Genomic DNA, 24,421 nt, shown 5'->3' with positions numbered 1-24,421 from the left:
ATATAGGAACAAGGCTGAGCCTCAGCTGGTTCCCTCTATGCTGGATTCATATTACTTATGTCCCTGTTTTATTTGGCTGTGATTTGGAGCTGGCATCGTGGGCTGAGAAGGAGCTCAGACTAGTTAGATGACGGGGAAGGCAAGTCAGGGCTTGGAGATGCACGGCCACCATGTGACTCATGTCTCACCTTCTGCCCTGCAACTTGGGTTGACCAGCTGTCCCCCGGGATCCCGGCCCAGCACAACGTGTTGGTCTTATGGTTTAGAATTAGCATTGTGGTCATCTTACCGACAGGCTCACCCGTGTTTTCCACGGCATTACTCCTGACTCAACTTGGTGCTGATGGCCTCTCTGTCCAGCCCAGGAGAGGCCAGATGCAGGCTAAGTGAAGGGGGTTTTCTTCATCCCCTGTGAGGTACAGGGGAGCTGCCCTCTCCTTCAGTGTCCCTGGATCTGGGCTGGGCAGTTACTCCTGCAAAGATGACATGATGAGCATCTTTTTGCTCCTCCCTGGGCCTCACTTCTGTCTGCAGCATCCTTGCTAGACTGAACACCTCTGTGCACACAACAGGGGTTCACACCACAACTGTGTAGATCGCAGTGAGGACACACACCAGGGATTCACACCAGAACTGAGGAAATGTGGATAGCTTACCAACGGGGAACCAATGATGGATAAACATGATTGGTCAGAGGGAAAGATTATCATCTTTTCTCCAAGATACTGAGACACATTCTAAAGCAACACCTTTGTCCCAAGTGGTTCTGGCCAGTGCCTCTCCATCCCCCATCCTACTGTGTCACAGAAGTGACCACTTTGCCCAGTAGACCATATGCAACCTTGGTTCTGAGGAGTCCTGTCGGGTCCTAACTTCTTGGCTTTGCCTTCCTGTTTTCATACCCAAAGCTCTCCCAATCTACTTACCCCTTCTACCTGGCCGAGGTTCCTCTTTCTACATCTTTTCCCACTAATTGGTTGGTTGGCCCAACATTCTGCAGCCAAGAAATGGCTGGGTTGGATTAGAACCAGAGACTGAGTCCTTCCTATCACAACCCCATGTCTCACCAAGGGATGGACTGTGCCATAGTAAACTGAGCTTCCTGATGGCAGCCCCTCCAGGGCCCTGCATGTTGTAAGAAACCACTGAGTATGTGGGGTTGAAGTTAAGTGACGAGGCTTCCAGCCCCCAGCCCCTCATGTGAAGTGTGCCCTCAGATTGGCCCACATTAGCAACCATATGACTCTACCTAGGCTAAGGGCACCGCCTTTTAGAGGCCCCAGCATTCAGGAATCTGCTGAGTAAGGCTGTGTTCATCACCTCCTTTCCCTTTAGGGTTTTATGCGCTCAGCCGTCGCCAGTCCAGATGGGCATGTCCTTGTAATTCTAGTAGATTTCAATGGCTTTTTTCCAGTATCCAACTCAAGAAGACTTGAGTTGAGATCAACCCATGAACAGTGAGGTCAGGGTACCCCCATACCATAGGATCTGCTAAGGGGAAGGTGAGCTGCACTTGAGTCTAGAATTGGCCTCAGGAGGAAGCAGCATGGCCAGGCATTGTGCCTCTTAGACTGGGCTGGAATTCCCTAGGGTCCATCATAGTGAGTTGAAGGGATCAAAGCCACATGAGGGACCAGGGCACACGTGGTTAAAAAAATATTTATGCACTTCTATGAAAACAAATCAGGCTAAATTAGAGAAGAATGCAAATATTATGTGAATTGCTAGACATGAAACTGAAGGAATTTTAAGCTGACCATTGTCTGCTTTGGGCTTTAGAAGATCCATTGGGCCTGTTTCACCCTAGTCTTTGCTGTTACGGGTAGCCCCCTCCCCCCCCCCCATGGGAAAATCTGAGACATGGGAAAATATTGTCTTTGAAGTCGAACCAGTTTAAATCCTGGCTCCCTCCTTTACTAGCTGCGGTGGAACTGTGGGCAAACGATTTCACCCCTCTGAACCTCAGTCTCCTCGTCTATAAAATGGTGACAATTAGAAGCACTTCTTAGGAATGCTGGAAGAATTCGGTGAGCTCACATTTAGAGTCTCCAGCACAGGGTCTGCTGGTTGCACGGGAAGGCTGACATCTGGCAGGCAGGCCACTGCCCGGGCTACATCCAAAGAGACAGTGTAAAAGCAAGCTGATCCCTTCTGCTCCCACAAAGGGAGGCATGCTGTAGCCATCTAGAGGCTCAGAGCCCCCCGGCCCCAGGACCTTCGTGCCAGAAAGCAGGAGAGGACAACGTGTTAGGATGCAGCTAGGACACATCCCGAAGATGTCTAGGCCAGACATGCAGTCAGGTGGGGACAGTACCTGGCTTTTCGTTAATTCCTTGCATCTTCTCCAAACAGGGTCCACATCTAGGAGGTGAGAGCCATGAGGCTTTGTGCTAAGTGAGGGGACTCTCTTGGGCAGCCCAGAGACAGGAGGCTGGCCCCTGTCATGGAGACCCAGAGACCATGAGTTCCACTTCCCTCTGCGTCATGAACGGTGAGCCTGCCCTGTGTGTAGAGTATCCCGGGGGAGGTGCTATTTGCCCATGAGCTTTCCTGGGATCAAGTCCAAATTCCCGGGCACCAGCGCCCCGTCTCATCCACGTCCTGCCACATTCTCGCCACGTGGGATCTTGGGGAAAGCATCCCCATCCGCGAGCCTCAGGGTCTTCCAGTGTAAACTGGCCGAAGACTGTTCACTGCCCTGCATCCTCTGGAGGGCGGTTGGGTTGTGAGGAAATGACGGGGGCCGGGGGTGCTGAGCTGGGGGAACCATCACTGGCCCTTGTTGGGTTACCCAGCACGGCCCGAGTTTTCATTCTAAATTCCTCCTCCCCAAAGTCACATTCTAAATTCCTACCATCTGAAATGATAGAAGCCACTGTCGTTTTCATCTGCCAGCTATTTTGCCCCCTCCTGAGCAGAGTAAATCCTAGGGTTTCTTTGCGTTTGTTAGAGAGCACAACCCTCTCCCAGCCCCCATTCTGTACGGATGAGCCCAGATCTGAGAGAGGAGCATATAGCTGGCTGACCTGCTATGTCACAGGCTCCTTGAAGGCCGAGACTAGAGCCAGGGGAGGCCAGCAGGGGGCCAGGGCCTGGGGACCAGGAAAAGGGACCATGAAAGGGGAAGAGCGAGTCCGTGGTGGGGCTCCTCCGCCTTCCTTTGCTTTGAGATGCTTCCTCTTGAACCTCCAAAGTGACAGCCCTTCCTTGATCGAGTCTGGTGTCCCTGGACTTCCAGACAGTTCCAGAGCCCATGCTGACGGGAACAGCTTCTGTGGGCTCCTTCCATGTCCCGTCCTCATGGGCCCAGGGGTCTGGCTTGGTCACCCTGCTTCGTGGCAGAGCAGAGACCCTGAGTTTCTCACAGAAGCTGCGTCTCCTGATCCAGCAACAAAATAATGAGCAGACAGACAAATAGATGTGATATTAAAAAGTATACGCTTAAGGGACCATTTTCACAGTGTCTGATGAAAGGAAAGAGGCAGCCCCACTGGCCCCAGAGGGAGCCTCCTCTAGCACTGAGCTGAGCGCATCACTCAAAGCTCCACTGCGTCCTTCTTGCCCACAGGGGCCAAGTCTGCCCTGCTGGTGGAGCATTCGCCCCCGACCCTGGCTTACCTCCTGCCGTGTTCTGCTCCAGTTGAGCTATCTCCTGCCATCTCACCGCCCCCACCCGCCCCCACCCCCGCCAAGGATTCTGCACACCTCTTTGTCTTTGCTGATCCCTTGGCCTGAGTTTCCTTTTCTTCCTTTTTCTACCCAGTGGAATGGATGTCACCTCCTCTAGAAAGCTCTACGCTGAATCTCTCTTGCTGTGAGGCTCGTGTAACACTTGTAAGCTGCGCTGTGGTTCAGTTTTCCCAGGATACAGTAAGTTCTTTAGGGAGAACACTGTGCCCTACTGAGTTCTGTGCTTCTCATGGCCGCTCTGGAGCTAGACCAGCCTTCAAGATGAAGCTTCCTGGATCCCAGGCCACCCGGGGGCTGCCAGGTACTGTACCAAAGCACCAGCTAGAGACCAAGGTAGAGTGTCCCTGGCTGGCAGACCTCACCGCCTGAGGGCACAGGGAATTGTTTTCACTGGCTAAGAAAGGAGATGGGACTAGCTTTCCGGGGGAGCTGGGAATGAGTTGCTAAAATATATCTGAAATTCTGGGCTTCCCAGAAAAATTGGCATAGGAAAGAAAGAATTCAATTCCCATTTGTGGAGTTCTCTGCTCAGAAATTTCTGGCCTTATTTTCCGTCCATATAATAATTGCTTGGCTGAGAAAGGATGAAGAAAACATTACAAATAAGTCTCATCACTATTATCTGCCTTTTGGAAACCAGAGTATCATGACTGAGGAAGACGCCTCAGTGTCTTCGGTTGTAAAATAAGGATGATAACAGGTGAATAGCTCTCTCAGGGAGGGCGGGGGTGGGTTCTAAGAACTTGCCAAGCCTGGCATGTAAGAGATACTTAGCCAATGCTGGCGCCTCTGTCACTGACTGACCCATACTTTGGGCAAGAGTCTAGATTCCCCAGGTCTGATCCCCTTGTCCTATTTTAAACCAAAGTATAGCTGGGTCCATTTTCTGAGATGGCAGCTGAGTTCCTCTAGGAAGGTGTTCAAATTTGGAGATCCGAGGTTAGGCTGGTACTCTGTCTATCTGCCCCAAAGGCCAGAAGGGACTGTCTTCAGACTATCTCTCCCTTGCTCAGTGGCTGTGCTGTCCCTGGCTGGGACCTTTGGAGGACATTTCCAGGAGAGATGATAACAGGCCCCAGAGATCTGTCTTATAGCTACACAACCAAACGTCCCTCCCACCTTTTTTTGATATGAGACTAAGAAAGATCTTACACCCTCCAAAAGAAAGTTTCTTTACACGTACACTTTGGAAAATCATCAAATCTTAACTTGTTCATCCCTCCCAAAGGAGCCACCACCCACGACATACAGGGTCAGCCAGAGCCGTGCCCCAGGGAGGCAGTCCTTCTTCACAGACACAAGGAGCAGCAGCAAAGCCCCCTGCAGTTCTGCCCCACCCCACTGACCACAAAAACGCAAAGCAGACCTTTGTCCAGGACTGCCGCGGACACAGCGGACTGGCCAGTGAATGATAGAAGGTCAGGGCCTGGGCTGGGGGACGAGTACACAATGGTGGTGGGCCAAGCCCCATGCAGGTTAGTTGGGAGGATGGGGGCCTCTGCTGTGGTCTCGGGAGCATCCTCAAGTCCCAGTGATCCAGAGGTCCCTGGAGGAGACGGCAGCAGAGCCCGGTCATATTCACGACCCCGTGGAGGAGGAACGCACACCTCCCCCCACTGCCCAGGGGACGCAGGGCAGAGGACGTGCTGCCAGGCCTGTCACTCCCCTGTACGCACACAGTCAGCTTGCCTCGAGATTCACAAACCTGAAAAGAGCAAAAGGAAGAGGTCTGGGCACTGAAAAATCCGGGCCTTGCTATACAGGTGCACTTCTGTATGGGCCCGTGCCTGAGGCTGGAAAAGAAGCCTGGGCCTTTCAGGGCGGCGTCCTCCACAGCAACTGGAGACTCCTCCAAAGGTACAGGGCCCACCGTGGAGCACAGGACCACCAGTCTTCTCCTTGGAGTTGGGTAGGGTGCCACCGCTTAGCCCCTGAGCCCAGTCGCTGCCATTCACAGAGAAGGGGGCGTGGCTGCAGCAGCCTCTGGACTCTGGCAGGTGCTCCGTGCCACTGGGCTAAAAGGAGCTTAAATATTCCAGCGCCACCTCGTATACGAATTTATACTGTTCCTGAGAGGAGGAGAGGCAGAGAGGGAGAAGAGAAGATGGAAAGGAAAGGGAAAATGCATTTAGTTTAGAGATACCGATTATGGAGGAAACATTATCTATGTCTATACTAACAGTCAATTCAAAATTGTCCACGCAGATTCAGATTCAACAGATCTGGAGTGGGGCTCAAGAGTCTGCACTTCGGGCTTCCCTGGTGGCGCAGCGGTTGAGAGTCCGCCTGCCGACGCAGGGGACGCGGGTTCGTGCCCCGGTCCGGGAGGATCCCACATGCCGTGGAGCGGCTGGGCCCGTGAGCCATGGCCGCTGAGCCTGCGCGTCCGGAGCCTGTGCTCAGCAACGGGAGAGGCCACAGCAGTGAGAGGCCCACGCACCGCAAGAAAAAAAAGAGTCTGCATTTCTACCAGGCTCCCGTGTGACACTACTGCTGCTGCTGGTCTGTGGACCAGACTTGGAGGAGGCCTTCACTTTGGGTAAGACCACACTTAGCACAGACTTGAAGACTCATTAAAGTTCCCTGTGTATAGTATGTCTCCATCTCTGCAGCAGGTCTTTCTTAACATCTGGAGCTCTGCCCCCAGTCTCTTCCTATCCCTTGCTTCACAGTGTCCTAGCCCAATGCTTTATATGATAAAAATGAGCATAAGTTAATTAGAACGGGACTGGACTGAGTCAGAAACCTAATTCACATGCTACTAATCCAGACTCCCTTCCCCTAAGCCAGAATCAGTGATACTTTCCCACGGAGTGGAAAGAGTAAAACAGCGCAGCGTGTGCCAAGACGAATGTCTGGACTCTCTGCAGGAGAGAAGCTGGTGAGGCCGGAGGGAGGAAGCAGGTAACTGTGCGAAGGGCAGTGACTGCAGGTGCTCAGGAAGCATCCGGCTGTTGAGTGTTTTTACTCTGATGCTATTTTCTTCAGGTCAAGGGAGCTACGGCCAGCCCCTGGCTACTGGAGAACGGTTCTCGGGACACTCACCAGGGTCTCCACCATGTTGGACTTGTTGTTACGTAATGTTTTCACGATGTGGAACACGTCGATGATGTTTTGCTGCTGGATCATGTCACACACGCTGCAGACAGCACAGAAGGTTCCGCTGCGGCCTCCCCCGTTTCTAAACACACAGCAAAAAGGTGAGCGACACTCCTGGGTACCCCTCAGGCACCTGCCGAGCCTAAGGCCGTGTCGGCAGTAGTGGAGGGTGACTGCCCTGGCAAATGCAAGGTGAGGCGGTGGTGAGAGTCTTAGCCTGAGCCATGAGTTATGGTTGGAGTCCCATCTGTGCCGTGAACCTGCTTTGACCTTGGGCAAGTCACTTCCTGTGTCTGAGCCTCAGGCTCTTCATCTGATAACCTTTGAAAGCTCACTTAGCTTGATGTTTCCTTGGTTCTAGCAGCATGTGACTGTCACCCACGGCACACTGACCCAAACCCCAAGGACAGACAGAGTGTCTTTGTCCGTGTGGTGCCTGTATCCTTGTCCAAAAGGATGCCCTGGGTCCACCTACACATCCAGTGAAGACAGTGGAAGGTTGCGTGTGTTTTTATTCCTAGTTCCTTCCATCCGCTGAGGACAGCAGTACCAGAGACACCTCTGTTAGCTGGGGTCAGCCAGCCTAGGTTTTGGGTGGGGCTGGGATGGGTCTCAGATGCTGAATCCCGAAAAGACGCATCTCTATTTATACACCCTAGTTTAAGCAAGACCCTACTGACCTGGAATATAGGGAAAGGGGGCTCTTGGCAGGGTCATCCCTCTGTCACACTTGCTTTCTGATGCGCCATAAGTCATCTTCATAGAAACACCCCTCCAACTCTTTACAGAAAATCTCTTTAGGAATCTGCCAGATTTGGAACTCCTGGGCGTACTGCCAAGAGCAACTAATGATGTCATGTAATGGTCTGTGTCTAGAGAACATCTGGATGGAAAACTAAGTCACTGAGTCTACCTCCCAGATGTTTTAGCCACAGGACACCCAACGACCAGATGTTTCAAGTACAGACAGTTGCCTTCCATTCACTGGCCAGTGCCTGCATTTCAGTGTCTGTTTTGGTGTCTCTGCCCTCCAAGGATGCCAAAGTCTCTGTTGACAGAAGGACACCCCTGTGCTTTCCTACAGCTCAAACTGCTGGTCACCTCGGCGAGGGAAGACACGAATAAAAGGTACTCCTGCAAAAAAACAGGCTAAAAAACAATCGCATGGGAAAGAGTAGGAAGGGCCCCCTGTCCACCCCTCCCTTAAGCTCTCCGATTTTCCTGACATCTGTGCACCACATGAAAGAGGGGGCACGATAAGCCGGTTTTGAAATGACTGAACTCAATTCCAGGGTAAGATGTTATTAATGTCTCCACCTGCTCCAGAAATATTACTCGAGTGAGGCCCTCTCCATCACTTCTCCCCAAATCATTTTAAGTTCTAAGAAGCAAGTGAATGATTGTGAATCAGCTGTTCCACACATAGCTTTATGGCTGCAATCCCAGTCCATTAAAAGGACTGTAATGCCTTGATTACACTCCTATTGGCCTGTAAGGATGTGGTATGGCCAGGCATGCCTAGGACTGGTATTTGTGGCCAGCGGCATCCTCAAGGCTGTCCCATGACCCACCACTCAGTTGCCCTGGAGACCCCTCCATCATACTCACAGGCAGTGGACCACAGTGCGTCCCTCCCTCCCATCGTACTGCTCCTGCCACTTCTCCAGCCGTCGGACCACTTTGAGCAGAGAGCGCTTGGAGGGGGGTGTGTCCCGGTAGGCAGGCCAGCCAATGTACTGGAGGTGCTGGACTATACGATAGCCATCCTGTGGCTGAGAAGAGAGAGGCTATTAGGGCTGTTCTGCTGGGGATGCTTAGGGATACAGGCCCTCCAGATACCCTGGAGGCTGCAGCATTGCAGTGGAAGATGGAATAAGTGGGGTCTACGTTATAATGTCCTCATGGGGAGAGTCACACACTATCCCCATACCCACCTCTACACCTCTGTGCACAGTGATTCTCCTGCCATGACTGCTCTGCATCCCTCCTCTACCTGAAAAACTTCTACTCAGTCCTCAAAACCCAATTCAAATGCCCCTTTCTCTAGGAAAGCCTTCCCTGAATACTGGGCAGGATTCTTCTCCCTTTCTGCAGTTCATGAGCCAAAACACATCTCGCTTTCCCATTAGATAGCGAATTCTGAGGGCAGGGACTCAATCCTGTTCACTACGAGCCCCCAGTAAAGACCAAGGCCACTTCACTTTAGTTAGCCACCATTTCATAGATCACTCATCTGTTCCCTCCCACCCAATACTACTCCACCCAGCAGTGAAATTCCTCATGGAAGCAACTTACTATTTTCCATCTTGGTGTTCCCACCATCTAGCCCAAAGCTTACGGGATCCAATCAAAGGCTGCATCAACTCATGCCGAAACAGCGTGACACAGGGAAGCGCTACATTCTGAGATTTTGTGTCTGCATGGCAGCAAGTGTGTCAGGAAACAGGCAGGTGGCAGGCTGGATGTCCCCCCCTATGTGTCTCTGTGTGCGGGAGCCATTGCTGGGTCTGGAGCCGGAATTGGCAAAGGCATTATCACTTCCCCAAGGACGAGATGAACAGGAGAGGACAGCACAGACTCCTGGCTGGCCTGCAGAGTCCTCTCCCGGCAGCTTCCATCTGTTTTGGGAAGGAGGAGTCTGGGAAGCAGCGGCAGCTGTACACTTACCCGAGCCATGTTACAGATTCGGAATATTCTGTGGATGATGTCCTCATCGATGTCTGCGGAGACGAATTCCACCTGGATGGGCCCGTAGCACCCCGAGGTCTTCTCAGGCCAGTACTGCATACAGAGCTGAGGTAAGGAAAGGGGTCACAGAAAAAGGCTAAGGTCAGGGGCCGGGGGCATTGGTTTCATTTATCATGAAACCTTTCTTACTGCCTGCAGGACACATTGGCTAGAAAGGTAGAGTATTATGTAGGAAATTAGGCTCAGCTTTCCTGTTGGGGAACAGCTACCCATTTTCCTGGTTGTTGAAAAGTCAGAGCTCTGAGCACAGAAACACTGGGCTTAAACATCTTTGCTGTGCTGATTTCAAACCATTCGTTAGGCTTGCTGGGCCTCAGTTTCCCCATCTGTAAAATGGGGGAAATACTGTCTACCTTGTGCTGCTGTAAGGGTTAGATAGAACACTCTGAGGAAGGGCAACTACAATCTTTAGTTCAACACAAATCGTAGCAACTTTCCCCCATTCTAGGAAAACCTTCACAGTGTTTATTTCATCATCAGATCATGAGTAGTTTTAAAAAATACATAGGTTTTGGCATCAGACAGGCTTGGGTTCAAATCCAGTCTCTGCTGCTTACTAGCTGTGCCATCCAGGCCTCAGTTTCTCCTGTGTAAAATGGGGCTAATTATGCTTACCTTGCACCAAAAGATAATATTGAGAGGTCTTGCCTATTACCTTTTCTATTTTTTTGGAATTAGAAATTAGAACCTACAGCTGAGAGCAAAAGGCAGTGGTTGCTTTTCAACCTAAGACAATGCTTCTCAGCAGAGGTTGCAGACATTTTTGATGATCACAGGTGGGGGCGCTGCTATGCGCATCTAGTGCGTAGAGGCAAGGATGCTGCTAAATATCCTACAATGCACGTGACGGCCCCCCTGAGAGGAATCTGGCCCCAGTTCTCAATGGTGCAGAGACTAAGAAAGCCTGGTCTAAGATCCTAAATTGTCCCTTAAGTTTATAGTGTCGTCAAGAGTGAGAGACAGATACTTTATGCCCCATAGCTGTTGAGTCACCAGATGACTATAGTTGGGGAAAGAAATATTAAGGTAGGTGGCACAGATTGTGGCTCAGAGTAAGGCAAAGCATGCTTCCTCAACTCCTGGTTCCCAAGGGGTGTGGAGATGGACACTGTCCAGGGGCAAGGAGGAGAGCTAAGGTTGAGGCTGCAGGCTCGCTGGGACCACCCCAGCATGGATCAAGAGGCCACGTGTTAGAAAGCCGTTTCACCTGGGGGTTTCCCGGAAGATGTAGCTGAGACTCAAAGACCCACCAAAGCTTCTGCGATCCTGGCATCTCAGCGGGGTCTGCCACAGCCTATGCTCAGCTTGTAGACAAGGAACTAGATGGACAGAGGCTACCCACGGCAATCCGGTGGCCTCCTCATAACCACCACGGATGCAGGATTGTCATGAACATGATCGCTTTCCCTTGCATTGAGAGAACAGCCAACTCACCTTGGGTAGTCACATGCAAAGACTCTTGATTCTATCCTTCCTCCAGAACCAGAGGCAGAATGGACGAGCAGGGAGGAGGGAGACCGTAGGAGAGAAAAGCACACATCTCCCACCTTCCTAGCTGTGGAACCTAAACTCCAGCTTAGGGATAACATCTGTTCACATTTATGGCCCACTGGCCAAACCTGGCCAGCCGTCTGATTCTGTAAATAAAGCTTTATTGAAATCTAGCTATATTAGCCATTTACATACTTTCTGTGGTTGCCTTCAAGCTATAACGGCAGGTTTGAGTAGCTGTGACAGAGACCACACAGCCTGCAAAACCTAAAGTACTTCCGATCTGGTTCTTTCTGCAGAGAAGGTTGGCCAACTCTTGTCCTCTAGGGCTGTTGTTCTAAGGATAAAAAGAGAACGCACGGGAAGAAAGCCCTTAGCACAGTGCCAGCATCCACTATAGTCCAGTGCTTCGTATCGTTCTTGAACCCTCTAGGTGCTGAACGAAGATAACAATAATGATAATGGCTAACGTATAAATTTGAAGAGTGCTTCCTGTTACCACCCGTCTTAAATAGCCAAGGTAAGCAAGATTAAGTTTCACGATGCAATGGTGCCTTGCTTTCCTTGTGTGTGTGTGTGTGTGTAGGTGGGGAGTGCTGGTCACAGCGGTCTCTGTGGCTGGACAGTCATCTGCTGAGCTGCGCAGTAATGACAAATCCACAACTTGAACTTCATTTCTCTTTGCCATTGGCTCTTCTGACCTGCAACCTTCACAGTAATGAGGGACCGGTATAGGTAAGTCTGTGGCTGGCTAGAGAAATCAGAATTAATCAGAACTGCCAATTAAAAAAAAAATAATTGCCTTCATTACCTGCATTGAATCATGCCTTGCCAGAGGCTGGCTCTGATCCTGAGGTACATGGGTCCAAGGCATCAAGGAAAGTCTATTATCCCCAATATTTTCAGTCTGGAGAGAATGTGGAACGATTCGTCTCTTTTAATAAGATTTCCAGACCAACTTCTCAAGCTAATAGGTTCTACTCTGCCTCAAACAAGACTCCTTTATTTTGGGACACTTCTCTGCATTTGATTTTCCAGGTCACTCTCCATCATGTCCAGAGGGCTGGGAAAGGTTGCCAGGGGTCCTTCTAATCCTACATCAGAGCCAGCCTTTCACTTGAGTTCCCTAATCCGTGAGACGACATCAGCAATGGTCTGGGTGACATTCAGCCGGGTAACGTGTGGGCAGATGTGGTATTTCAGCTGCCATGGATCATCAGGGTCTGCCCCCAGGCCAGGACGCTGCACATAATCTAGCCATGGGAAATGGGAGAGAGAATGGGGGAAGCCCATGCTCTGTTCCTGGTGACCCTCTGGGGCTCGGAAATGATTCTCACCCATAAGAAATGTCCTCTAAGGTTTAGCTCAAGACTGTCCTGGTGTCCAAGTGCTGGGGTTGTGCCTCAGTGGGTACCACCACTTTGGCCCATGTATGCAGCTTTGCACAAGATAATGGGGCTCCTGCCTGAAGCACCCTGGGCTCAAATCCCAGCCCTGTCACTCCCTAGCTGAGTGACTTGGTCAAATCTCTTAGCTTCTCTGGGTTAAGTGATGAGTGGCTGTGAATCTGAATGTGTCTACTTAGCATAGGAGTCTGTAGCTAGTAAGTAAGTACTCCATAAATGTAAGCTATAATTATTTGGCAGTGTGGGAGAGGGTCACTCACAACAAGGTAGATAAAGTGAAGGGTCTTTTTCCCTCTACTCAGCAGCCCATATGAAAATTTCCCTTTAGGATAATAATACCCAAAGGACTGCCCTTGTGAAAATTCCTGGTCAGCCAGCCTGACAGAGCAGTGGGGACAGGTGCCACCTGTGATGTGGGGACACTGTTCTGCATGTCAGAGGAGAGAGGCCTGTGGGTTGTTCTTGAAAGGGACCTAGGAGATGGAAGAGGGAAAGTAGGAGCATAAGGGAATCAGTGAAAGGGCTGAGGGTGAATCAGTGTGTCACGTGAGCCCCCCTCTCCTAAACTCCTAAATATTAAGCAAATTTATAATAACAAACACGGACAATGCTCTGTGTGCATGGGGGTTTCTTGTGGAAGCTGGTGAGGAACCGAGCTTTGCTCCCTTGGTGACTTACGTGGTCTCAGCTCCACTTCTATGTGAACTGAAGGGCCAGACCATGAGCACATAAGCATCGACAGTTTATACGAGAGCCGCCAAGATGGTGGAGTAGAAAGACCCAGAGCTCACCTCCTCCTATGAGCACACCAAAATCACAACTATCTACAACAACCATCGGTGAAAAAGACTGGAATCTACCACCAGAAGATCTGCAATTAAAGACATAAAGCAGGAACCACAAAGAGACAGGTAGGAGGGGCAAACTCACAACATAGTCAAATCCCATCCCCCTGGGTGGGCGACCCACAAACTAGAGGATATTTACATTACAGAGGTTCTCTCACAGGAGTGAGAGTTCTGAACCCCACGTTGGGCTCCCCAGCCTGGGGGGTCTGGTACTGGGAAAATGATCCCCCGGAGCATTGGGCTTTGAAGGCCAGTGGGACTTGATTTCGGGAGTCCCACAGGACTGGAGGAAATAGAGACTTCACTCTTAAAGGGTACACACAAAATCTCACACTCACTGGGACCCAGGGCAAAAGCAGTAATTTGATAGCCTGGGCCAGACCTACCTGCTGGTCTTGGAGAGCCTCCCGGAGAGATGGGGATGGCTGTGGCTCACCCTGGGGCCATAGACACTGGTGGCAGCCATATTTGGGAACATTCTACCATGTGAACACTGCTGGTGGTGGCTGCCATCCTGGCTCATCAACCCCACCCAAAAGCCTATAGGCGCAAGTGCTGGGATGCCTCAGGCTAAGTAACTAACTGGGCAAGGACACAGCCCCACCCATCAGCAGACAGGCTGCCTAAAGACTTCATGAACCCACAGTCACCTCTAGAAAATCCCCCAGACATGGCCTGCCCACCAGAGGGCCAAGACCCAACTCCACCTCCCAGTGCGGAGGCACAGGCCCTTCCCTTCAGGAAGCCCACATTAGCCTCTAGACCAGCCTCACCCACCAGGGGGCAAACACCAAATGCAAGAAAACTATGATCCCGCAGCCTGCAGACCCAGCCCACCCACAGTAGGCAAGAGCCTAACCCTGGGACCGGCTGGGCCCTGGCCACTAGCAGGCCAACGCAAGCTCTGAGATACCCTAGACCCCATACCCAACTGTGTCAGGAATTGCCCCCCTCCAACCTGAAATGAGCTCAGGGATCCCTGGGCCCTGCAGCTAGACTCCAGGAACTGGCTCTGCTTGCCTGGCACTAACCCCTAAACCTGGCTTTACCTGCCAGGGGATCGGCAACAGCCCAAGAGTCTGCAGGACCCTGACTCCGGCCACCAGTGAGCCAGCACTAGCCCTGGGACACCCCTAGGGTTCTGCAGCCAGTGCCTTGTGACCAGGCCACACTAGCTAGCAGCCAGCAGCATCTGTACAAGGCAGAGCTTGGCAACCAACTGGGCCAGGGGCCAACCAAACCTACCAGACTGCCCACATACGCCGCCGCAACAGAAGGACCCATGCAGCCGTCTTAGGTGGCACGCCAAGAGCATATACCTTGGGTGATGAGAGGGGAGTGCACTGCTGGGATGCACAGGACATCTTCTACAGAAGGCCACTTATGCAAGGTTGAGAAACGTAACCTACCACATATATAAAAATACAAATAGCAACTTAGACAAAATGGGGTGGCAGAGGAACATGTTCCAGATGAAGAAACAAGATAAAAGCCCAGAAGAAGAATTAAGTGAAGTGGAGATAGATAGGCAATATACCCGAGAAAAAGTTCAGAGTAATGATCATAAAGATGATCAAAGAACTCAGAAGAAGAATGGACGTACAGAGGGAGAAATCCGAAGTTTTAAACAGAGATGAGATAAAGAACTGAACAGGGATGAAAAATACAAAAAATGAAATGAAAAATACACTAGAAGGAATCAACAGACTAAATGATATGGAGGAATGGATCAGTGAGCTGGAAGACAGAGTGATGGAAATCACTGCCACTGAACAGAAGAAATAATGAAAAGAAATGAGGACAGTTTAAGAGACCTCTGGGACAATACCTAGAGCACCAATATTCACACAGAAGAGAAAGGACCTGAGAAAATATTTGAAGACGTAATAGCTAAAAACTTCCCTAACCACGGAAAGGAAACAATCACCCAAGTCTAGGAAGCGCAGAAAGTCCCATACAGGATTAACCCAAAGAGGAACACACCAAGACACACTGTAATTAAAATGACAAAAAGATAAATAGAGAATATTAAAAGCAGCAAGGGAAAAGTAACAACATACAAGGGCACTCCCATAAGGCTATCAGCTGATTTTTCAGCAGAAACTCTGCAGGCCAGGAGGGAGTGGCACAATACATTTAAAATGATGAAAGGGGAAAATCTACAACCAAGGATACTTTACCCAGCAAGGCTCTCATTCAGATTTGATAGAGAAATCCAAAGCTTTACAGATAAGCAAAAACTAAAAGAGTTCAGCACCATCAAACCAGCTTTGCAACACATGTTAAATGATCTCTAGGCAAAAAAGAAAAGGCCACAACTAGAAACAAGAAAATTACAAAATGACACAGCTCACCAGTGAAGGCAAACATACAGTACAGGTAGGAAATCACCCCCACACAAAGCTAATAGGGAGGTTAAAAGATATAGGTAGTAAAATCATCTCTATCCACAATAAGCAGTTAAGGGATACACAAAACAATTAGATAAAATATATCAAAAACAGTAATCATGAGGGTTTTAAAAATGCATTTGAAATTAAGAGGTCATCAACTCAAAATAATCACATCTATATATAAAGACTGCTATACAAAAACATCATGGTAACTGTAAACCAAAAATCTATAATAGATATACACACGAAAAAGAAATCCAAACGTAACACTGAAGATAGTCATCAAATCATGAGAGAAGAGAACAAAAGAAGCAGAAAAAACCAAATCCAAAACAATTAACAAAACAGCAATAAGAACATACATATCAACAATTACCTTAAATGTAAATGGACTAAATGCTCCAACCAAAAGACACGGAGTGACTGAATGGATACAAAAGCAAGACCCGTACATATGCTTCCTACAAGAGACTCACTTCAGCTCTAGAGACACATACAGAACTAAAAGTGAGGAGATGGAAAAAGGTATTCCATGCAAATGGAAATCAAAAGAAAGAGTAGCAATACTTACATCAGACAAAATAGACTTTAAAGACTATTACAAGATACAAAGAAGGGCACTACATAGTGATCAAGGGATCAATCCAAGAAGAAGATACAATTGTAAATATATATGCATCCAACATAGGGGCACCTAAATATATTAACAGACGTGAAAGGAGAAATCGATAGTAACACAATAATTTTAGGGGACTTCAACATCCCACTTACATCAATGGACAGATGATCCAGACAGAAAATCAATAAGGAAACACAGGCCTTAAATGACACATTAGACCAAATGAACTTAACTGATATATAAAGAGCATTCCATCCAAAAGCAGCAGAATACACATCCTTTTCAAATGCACATGGAACATTCTTCTGGATAGATCACATGCTAGGCCACAAAACAAACCTTGGTAAATTTCAGAAAGTTGAAATCATATCAAGCATCTTTTCCGACCACAGCACTATGAAACTAGAAATCAACTACAAGAAAAAACCTGCAAAAAAACACATGGAGGCTAACCAGTATGTTACTAAACAACCAATGGATCACTGCAGAAATCAAAGAGGAAATCAAAAACATGGCGATCCAAAACCTATGGGATGTAGCAAAAGCAATGCTAAGAGGGAGGTTTATAGTGATACAAACTTACCACAGGAAACAAGAAACATCTCAAACAACCTAACCTTACATCTAAAGCAACTAGGGAAAGAAGAACAAGAAAACCCCCGAAGTTAGTAGAAGGAAAGAAAGATCAGAGCAGAAATAGAGACTAAAAAAAAAATTAAAAAAGATCAATGAAATTAAAAGCTGGTTCTTTGAAAAGAAACAAAATTGACAAACCTTTAGCCAGACTCATCAAGTAGAAAAGGGAGAGGGCCCAAATCAATAAAATCAGAAATGAAAAAAAAGTTACAACTGACACCACAGAAATACAAATGATTATAAAAGACTACTATGAACTACATGCTGATAAAATGGACAACGTAGAAGAAATGGCCAAATTATTAGAAAGATATACTCTCCCAAGATCGAACTAAGAACAAGAAAATATGAACAGACCAATTACCAGTAATGAAATTGAATCAGTAATTTAAAAACTCTCAACAAACAGAAGTCTAGGACCAGATGGCTTCACAGGTGAATTTTTTACCAAACGTTTAGCAAAGAGTTAACACCTACCCTTCTGAAACTATTCCAAAAAATTGCAGAGGAAGGAACATTCCTGAACTCATTCTATGAGGCCAGCACCCTCCTGATACCAAAACCAGACAAAGATATCACACACACACACACACACACACACACACACACACACACACACACACACACACACACACATTCTACAGGCCAATTATCACTGATGAACCTAGATGCAAAAATCCTCAACAAAATACTGGCAAACCGAATCCAATAATACATTAAAAGGATCATACACCATGATCAAGTGGGATTTATCCCAGGAATGGGAGGATTTTTAATATCCGCAAATCAATGTGATACACCACATTAACAAATTGAAGAAGGAAAAACTGTATGATGACCTCAATAGATGCCGAAAAGCTTCTGATAAAATTCAGCACCCATTTACGATAAAAACTCTTTAGAAAGTGGGCAGAGAGGGAACATGCCTCAACATAATAAAGGCCATATGTGGCAAACCCACAGCTAACATCACACTCAATGGTGAAAAGCTGAAAGCATTTCCTTTAAGATCAGGAATAAAACAAGGATGTCCGCTCTTGCCACTCTTATTCAACATAGTTTTGGAAGTCCTAGCCACAGCAATCAGAGAAGAAAAGGAAATAAAAGGAATCAAAATTGGAAAGGAAGAAGTAAAACTGTCACTGTTTGCAGACAGCATGATACTATACATAGAAAATCCTAAAGATGCCACCAGAAAACAACTAGAGCTCATCAACGAATTCAGTAAAGTTGCAGGATACAAGATGAATATACAGAAATCTGTTGCATTTCTATACACTAACAAAAAAGTATCAGAAAGAGAAATTAAGAAAACAATCCCATGTACCATTGCATCAAAAAGAATAAAATAACTAGGAATAAACCTACCTAAGGAGGCAAAAGACCTGTACTCCAAAAACTATAAGACACTGATGAAGCAAACTGAAGATGACACAAAGAGATAGAAAGATATACTGTGTTCTTGGAGGAATAAATATTGTTAAAATGACCATAATATCCAAGGCAATCTACAGACTCAATGCACTCTCTATAAAAATACCAATGGCATTTTTCACAGAGCTAGAACAAATAATTAAAAAATTTGTATGGAAACATAAAAGACCCTGAAGAGCCAAAACAATCTTGAGAAAGACGAATGGAGCTGGAGGAATTGTGCTCCCTGACTTCAGACTCTACTACAGTGCTACAGTAATCAGAACAGTATGGTACTGGCACAAAAACAGAACCATAGATCAATGGAACAGGATAGAAAGCCCAGAAATAAACCCATGCACTTATGGTCAATTAATCTACAACAAAGGAGGCAAGAATATACAATGCAGAAAAGACAGTCTCTTCAATAAGTAGTGCTGGGAAAACTGGACAGCACATGGAAAAGTATAAAATTAGAGCATTCTCTAACACCATACACAAAAATAAACTCAAAATGGATTGAAGATCTAAATGTAAGACCAGATACTATAAAACTCCTGGAGGAAAACATAGGCAGAACACTCTGACATAAGTCACAGAAATATTTTTTTGGATCCATCTCCTAAAGTAAAGGAAATAAAAGCAAAAGTAAATAAATGGGACCTAATTAAAAGCTTTTGCACAACAAAGGAAACCACCGACAAAATGAAAAGACAACCTACTGAATGGGAGAATATCATTGCAAATGATATGACTAATAAGGGATTAATATCCAACATATATAAACAGCTCATACAACTCACATTTTTTAATTCTGCTGATTGAAAAATTCTGCTGAATAGACATTTTTCCAAAGAGGAAATGCAGATGCCCAATAAGCATATGAAAAGATTCTCAACATAGCTAATCATCAGGGAAATGCAAATCAAAACCACAAGGAGATATCACCTCATACCTGTCAGAATGGCCATCATCAAAAAGAACACACATAATAAATATTGGCAAGGATGTGGAGAAAAGGGAACCCTTATACACTGTTGGTGGGACTGTAAATTGGTGCTGCCACTGTGGAAAACAGTATGGAGGTTTCTCAAAAAATTAAAAATAGAACTACCACATGACCCAGCAATTCTACTCCTGAGTATATATCCAAAAAAACCCAAAAGCACTAAATCAAAAAGATACTTGCACCCCAATGTTCATAGCAGCATTATTTACAATTGTCAAGATATGAAAGCAACCTAAGTGACCACCAACAGATGAAAAGATAAAGAAAATGTCGGATATATACACAATGGAATACTACTCAGTTATAAAAACAAATGAAACTTTGCCTTTGGAGCAACATGGCTGGACTTGGAGGGCATTGTGCTAAGTGAAATAAGTCAGACAAATGTATGATATCACTTACATATGGAATCTAAAAAACACAATAAACTAGTGAATCTAACAAAAAAGAAGCAGACATATATAGAGAACAAACTAGTGTTTACCAGTGGAGGGGGAGGGGTAATCAAGGGGTGGGGGAGTGGCAGGTACAAACTATTGGGTGTAAGACAGGCTCCAGGATGTATTGTACAACACAGGGAATCTAGCCAATATTTTGTAATAACTGTAAATGGAAAGTAACCTTTAAAAATATTAAAAATTTAAAATAAAGAGAAACAAAAGGTTATAGAAATCTTGGGGAGAGGAGTTTATGGTTTCTTAAGGCCCTGGAAATAGGGGGTTCAAGGAAGTCCACTTGGCGGTCTGAAACCACAAGGACCCAGCTGACCTGGGGCCACACATACACTCAATGTAACATTGTTACTTTCTTCCTTAGATGGGAAACTTTTGCAGTAGTTGTCTCCATGATAAGATTCCAATCCTTTAGCCTATAGCCCAGCCTCTTCCTACCTTATATCCTAGTGCTCTGCTTCTCCTCCCTTTCTTACCCATCCGTCTAGGAGGGGTGGTGTTTCCTGCCCATAGGGAGGGCCTCGCCACTGCAGATACACACGGCTGGGCTGATGACCACGCCCGGAGGGCCAGGGAGGGAAGCCACTGCAGCTGCTGCTGCTGATTTAGAAATGGCCATGCTTCTCCTGGAAAAGCCGAGGGGTGTTTGCTATTTATTGTCAGAACAAGTTAAACCAAGCGCAAGTCATGAAGCCTGTGTGGACAGCCCTGGAAGAGCTGCCATGCATTATTCCACCCAGTGATCTCCACTGCTGCTTGGGACACAGAAAGATGTCCTTCAGGGGTGCACGTTCACACACGAAATCTAACACCAAGGTTGCCTCCCTGTTAGACATCATTTTCTTGCTGATGGAACCAGAAAGCTTGTTAGTCACTGAAATGAACACACTCTGATGAGTTAAATGAAAACTAGCATATGGGCTATTTTTGGAATAAACAATTCTAAAGCATATTTCAGTGCACCTTAGTTATGCCTTCTGTTAATTAAAAAAAGACTTTGATAAAATGGAAAAGCCAAGTAATATAGCTTCTAGAGATGAAGGACTCTACTTATCAAGGTCCCTGTGATCCGTAGGAGGGAGTCAATCCCAGGCCACTTAAAGGTAAAGTGAATTAGTATTTTTAAGAGAAAAACGTAAGAGTTACTTGAATTGGTTTTAAAATTCAGATCAGTGATGACAAAATTCATTTAAATAGACTCCCATAAAGAGCCCAAAACATATCACTGGCTTTAACACTGTGGCCAGGTAAGGAAGACAGACTATAGGGGAAGAGGAGGGCGTGAAGCCAGGGAGAGAGAGAGAAAGGCACATGGACCATAATCAAAGCACATTTGCCCATCCATTCTCCATTCACCTATCCATCGTCCCATGAGGTGATGCTGCAATTCCATGTAGTGGGTGGAAACTCACTCTTAGGTACATCAGAGTTTGTTTCCGGGAAGGAAGGGTGGGAGTTTAGGAAAATACCTACAGGGGAAGTAGGGTGGGTGGAAGACAAAGGCTCAGGGCAGGTTTTGGAAGGAGTTAATAAAGAGAAAGATGAATTATGCAGCTTAAGAATGGAACAGCTTTGGGGGGAGGGGTGGAATGGGGAGGGAGGAAGGAAGAAAGTGGTTTGGGCAACAGGGTGGGGGAGAAGATGTGCTGCCAGCCACCAGGTGTGAGGAGGCAGGTGGGGTTTAAGAACCAGGATGTGCGATATTCCACCTTCAGCCACGGGCATTGCTGGGATATGAACCCCTCTACTGCCTCCAGTAAAGCCTGAGCTGGAACTTGGAAGTGGACATGAATACAGGACCCCCTTGGAATTCCCAGAAATCTTGGGGGTGGACAGTGGAATTTCCCACAGGAAAGGGAAGAGGAAACAGAGCCTATTTTGTTTAAATCTTCAAAGATAAGAGTGAACTTGGCTGGCATCTGAGTTATACGAACTTCATAGATGATAACACTGAGGCTTTGACAAGGTAGGAAACTGGCTTAAGGCAACGCAGCAAGTAAGTGGCAAGGCTAGAACTTGAACTCAGGTCTCTTGACCCCAAACTCCTTATTCTACTGTTCCAGTGGGGGCTGAGACAGAAACACCACCCCCTGCAATGCAGAGACACAGACTTGGGCATCCCGTGTATTCTGCTAGCACGTTAGGCTGTGTTTTCACAAGCCAAGTTAAAAATGGGGATATCAGTGCTTGCTATTTGCCTTCCAGGCACAATGACAGGAAAAGACATCTCTGAAACATCGCCCCCGCTTTCTTCCTGGGAGGATGACAAGCTTGCCTCTCTCACTTCCAGAAGCTCCGTGGGAAGGCATGTTCTTGGCCCTCACCTCCCTCACCTTTTCACTTGGCTTTTCATCGCCCGAACTCTCAGACTTTCCATGGCGGGAGTTCAGAACTGGGGCCCTTGTTTGTTTTAAAGTAAGCAGCATTCCTTCCTGCTCCATATACCCAGGTACCAGCAAACCACTGCTTATCAGGCATGGGGGCCCTGGAAATCCTGCTGTTTAAACGGCTGCAAAAGTCTTCACCATCCCTGGCAGGGGGCCCTGGGCCTGGGTCAGGGGTGGCTGTGGGACTTTGGACAAAGCCTGCCTGGGCCTCAGCTTCCTGACCTGCAAAATGAGAGGAAGTGGACCTGGGTCAGACCAGTGGTTTCCACAGTGGCGTCCATATAGTTGGTAGGAGAAGCCAACGAGCTATCTCCAAGGTCTTCAAAAGCCAAAGGGGATCACACTGTTGTCCTGAGTGGAGGACACCGAGTCTCTGGCTTTAGAGCACCTCATTGTTTTAGCTTTGTCTGTGGCCTGCAGATCAGAAATGCATTGAGACAGTTATACATTATGAATTAGTCAATACAGTTTGGGAAATAAAGGCTTTCAAAGTGGCAAGTCTTTGGAGGGAAGACATGGGAAATACTGAATGGTGTTTGGAGAACACTTAGTTTATAAAATTTCTAAGATGTAAGCAAGGTAAAGCGTACTGCCTAGAATTAGAGACAAGTAAAATACTGAGCAGCTCAGGGGATCCTCCAAGCAGAGCCAATATCATAAATGAGTAGAATATTCAAGGAATGCTCAAGCCCCAGCACTTATTCTATGGAAACAACAGAAATGAGGCCAGGTCTCGCTGACCCCCAAACCTGACTCCAGGCTGGGTGGGGTCATGGTGGTCATCCCCTGCTGGTTCCTCCGGTGCTGCCTGCCCACAGTGATTGGGGCAACACGACATGCTGCCTGGACCCGGTTCTCCTATCCCTTCTGCTCCCTGCTCAGCTTCTCCCCGTAGCTTGAGGGTCCTGGCGCAATGGTTCCAGCTAAAGATGTTTCCAGCCTGTCTGATGCCAAAGAGAGTCTAGGAGGTGGATAGTACTTCCCTAGAACACCTGCTCCATGGGGATCGGGGATTTTTTTTTTTTTTTTTTTTTTTTGCGGTACGCGGGCCTCTCACCGTTGTGGCCTCTCCTGTTGCGGAGCACAGGCTCCGGACGCGCAGGCTCAGCGGCCATGGCTCATGGGCCCAGCCGCTCCGCGGCATGTGGGATCCTCCCAGACCGGGGCACGAACCCGTGTCCCTTGCAGCGGCAGGCGGACTCTCAACCACTGCGCCACCAGGGAAGCTCCTGGGATTGGGGACTTTTTTGTGCCTCTTTTGTGCTTTGCTGTGTCTAGGTTTGTGCCTAGCACACGGTAGGTTCCCAGTAAATGTATGTTGATGAATGTCTGATTGAATGTGGCCCAGAAAGCATGCTCCTTGACCTTTAAGACCTCCCTCTGGCTCAGCACGCCTCTTGCCACTGGTGAGAGGTTCTCCTTGCCTCTCCCCAGCCTACTCCCTCACGGCTCCTGAGGGACACTGATTCAGACACGGATTTCTCCAGCTCAAGCCACTTTCCAGCCCGGTACCCCAGGCTGATTCTGGCTTTCCCCAGGATTTCAGTCTCACACTCTGCACAGGCTGTAACTCCTACGCTTCTAGGTCTGAATTTCTGGTTTCATTTTTGCTGCCTGTCTTAGCTTCTTGGAACTGCTGTAGCAAATTGCCACAAACGCAGTGGCTTAAAACCACACAAATTTCTCACTTGGAGGTTAGAAATCTGAAATGAGGCTTCAGGGGTTAAAATCGAAGTGTCAGCTGAGGTGTCTGTGTTCCTTTCTGGAGTCTCTAGGGGGAGAAGCCGTTCCTCATCTTTTCCAGTTTTAGAAGCTGCCAGCATTCCTTGACTTGTGGCCCGATCACTCCAATTTCTGCTTCCACTGTCACATGATCTGTTCCTGACTCTCATCCTCCTGCCTCCCTCTTATAAAGACTCTAACAGCAGGGCCACCTGGATAACCCAGGACAACCTACGTATCTCAAGATCCTGAACTTCCCCACATCTGCAAATTCCCATTTACCACTCATACCTTCATAGATGTAGGGATTAGGAATGTAGACATCTTTGGGGGGCCAAGATTCTGTCTACCACCCAGACCCACCCCATGGTGGGCACAGAGGAGTCTAAACGATAGTGGGTGTGGCCTGACCAAGAAGAGGACTCCTCTCTGGTGTCTGGTCCCCATGGACTCTGGTCTCATCATAGAGCCCACAAAGATGGAAGAGATCTTGTCAATGCTCTTGGGT

The 24,421-nt window shown here is 47.6% G+C and overlaps 1 protein-coding gene across 1 annotated transcript in view; it reads right to left on the bottom strand.

Annotated features, from left to right (window-relative positions):
* Positions 1-4,955: 4,955 nt before the first annotated feature.
* The window catches only part of PTPRT (protein tyrosine phosphatase receptor type T), a 776,830-nt gene continuing 757,364 nt past the window's right edge, over positions 4,956-24,421 (bottom strand). The window contains exons 29-32 of the mRNA XM_032606064.1: positions 9,457-9,582; positions 8,398-8,561; positions 6,736-6,871; positions 4,956-5,759 (exon numbers count right to left, since the gene is read on the bottom strand). Coding sequence (XP_032461955.1) covers positions 5,706-5,759; positions 6,736-6,871; positions 8,398-8,561; positions 9,457-9,582 — 480 coding nt within the window. The 3' untranslated portion in view covers positions 4,956-5,705. The remainder of the gene's footprint in view (positions 5,760-6,735; positions 6,872-8,397; positions 8,562-9,456; positions 9,583-24,421) is intronic.

The sequence above is a fragment of the Phocoena sinus genome, chromosome 15 (genome assembly GCF_008692025.1).
Source record: "Phocoena sinus isolate mPhoSin1 chromosome 15, mPhoSin1.pri, whole genome shotgun sequence".
Classification (NCBI taxonomy): Eukaryota; Metazoa; Chordata; class Mammalia; order Artiodactyla; family Phocoenidae; genus Phocoena; species Phocoena sinus.
The sequence above is the reverse complement of the archived record's forward strand: the minus strand, read 5'-3'. Positions and strand labels throughout refer to the sequence as shown.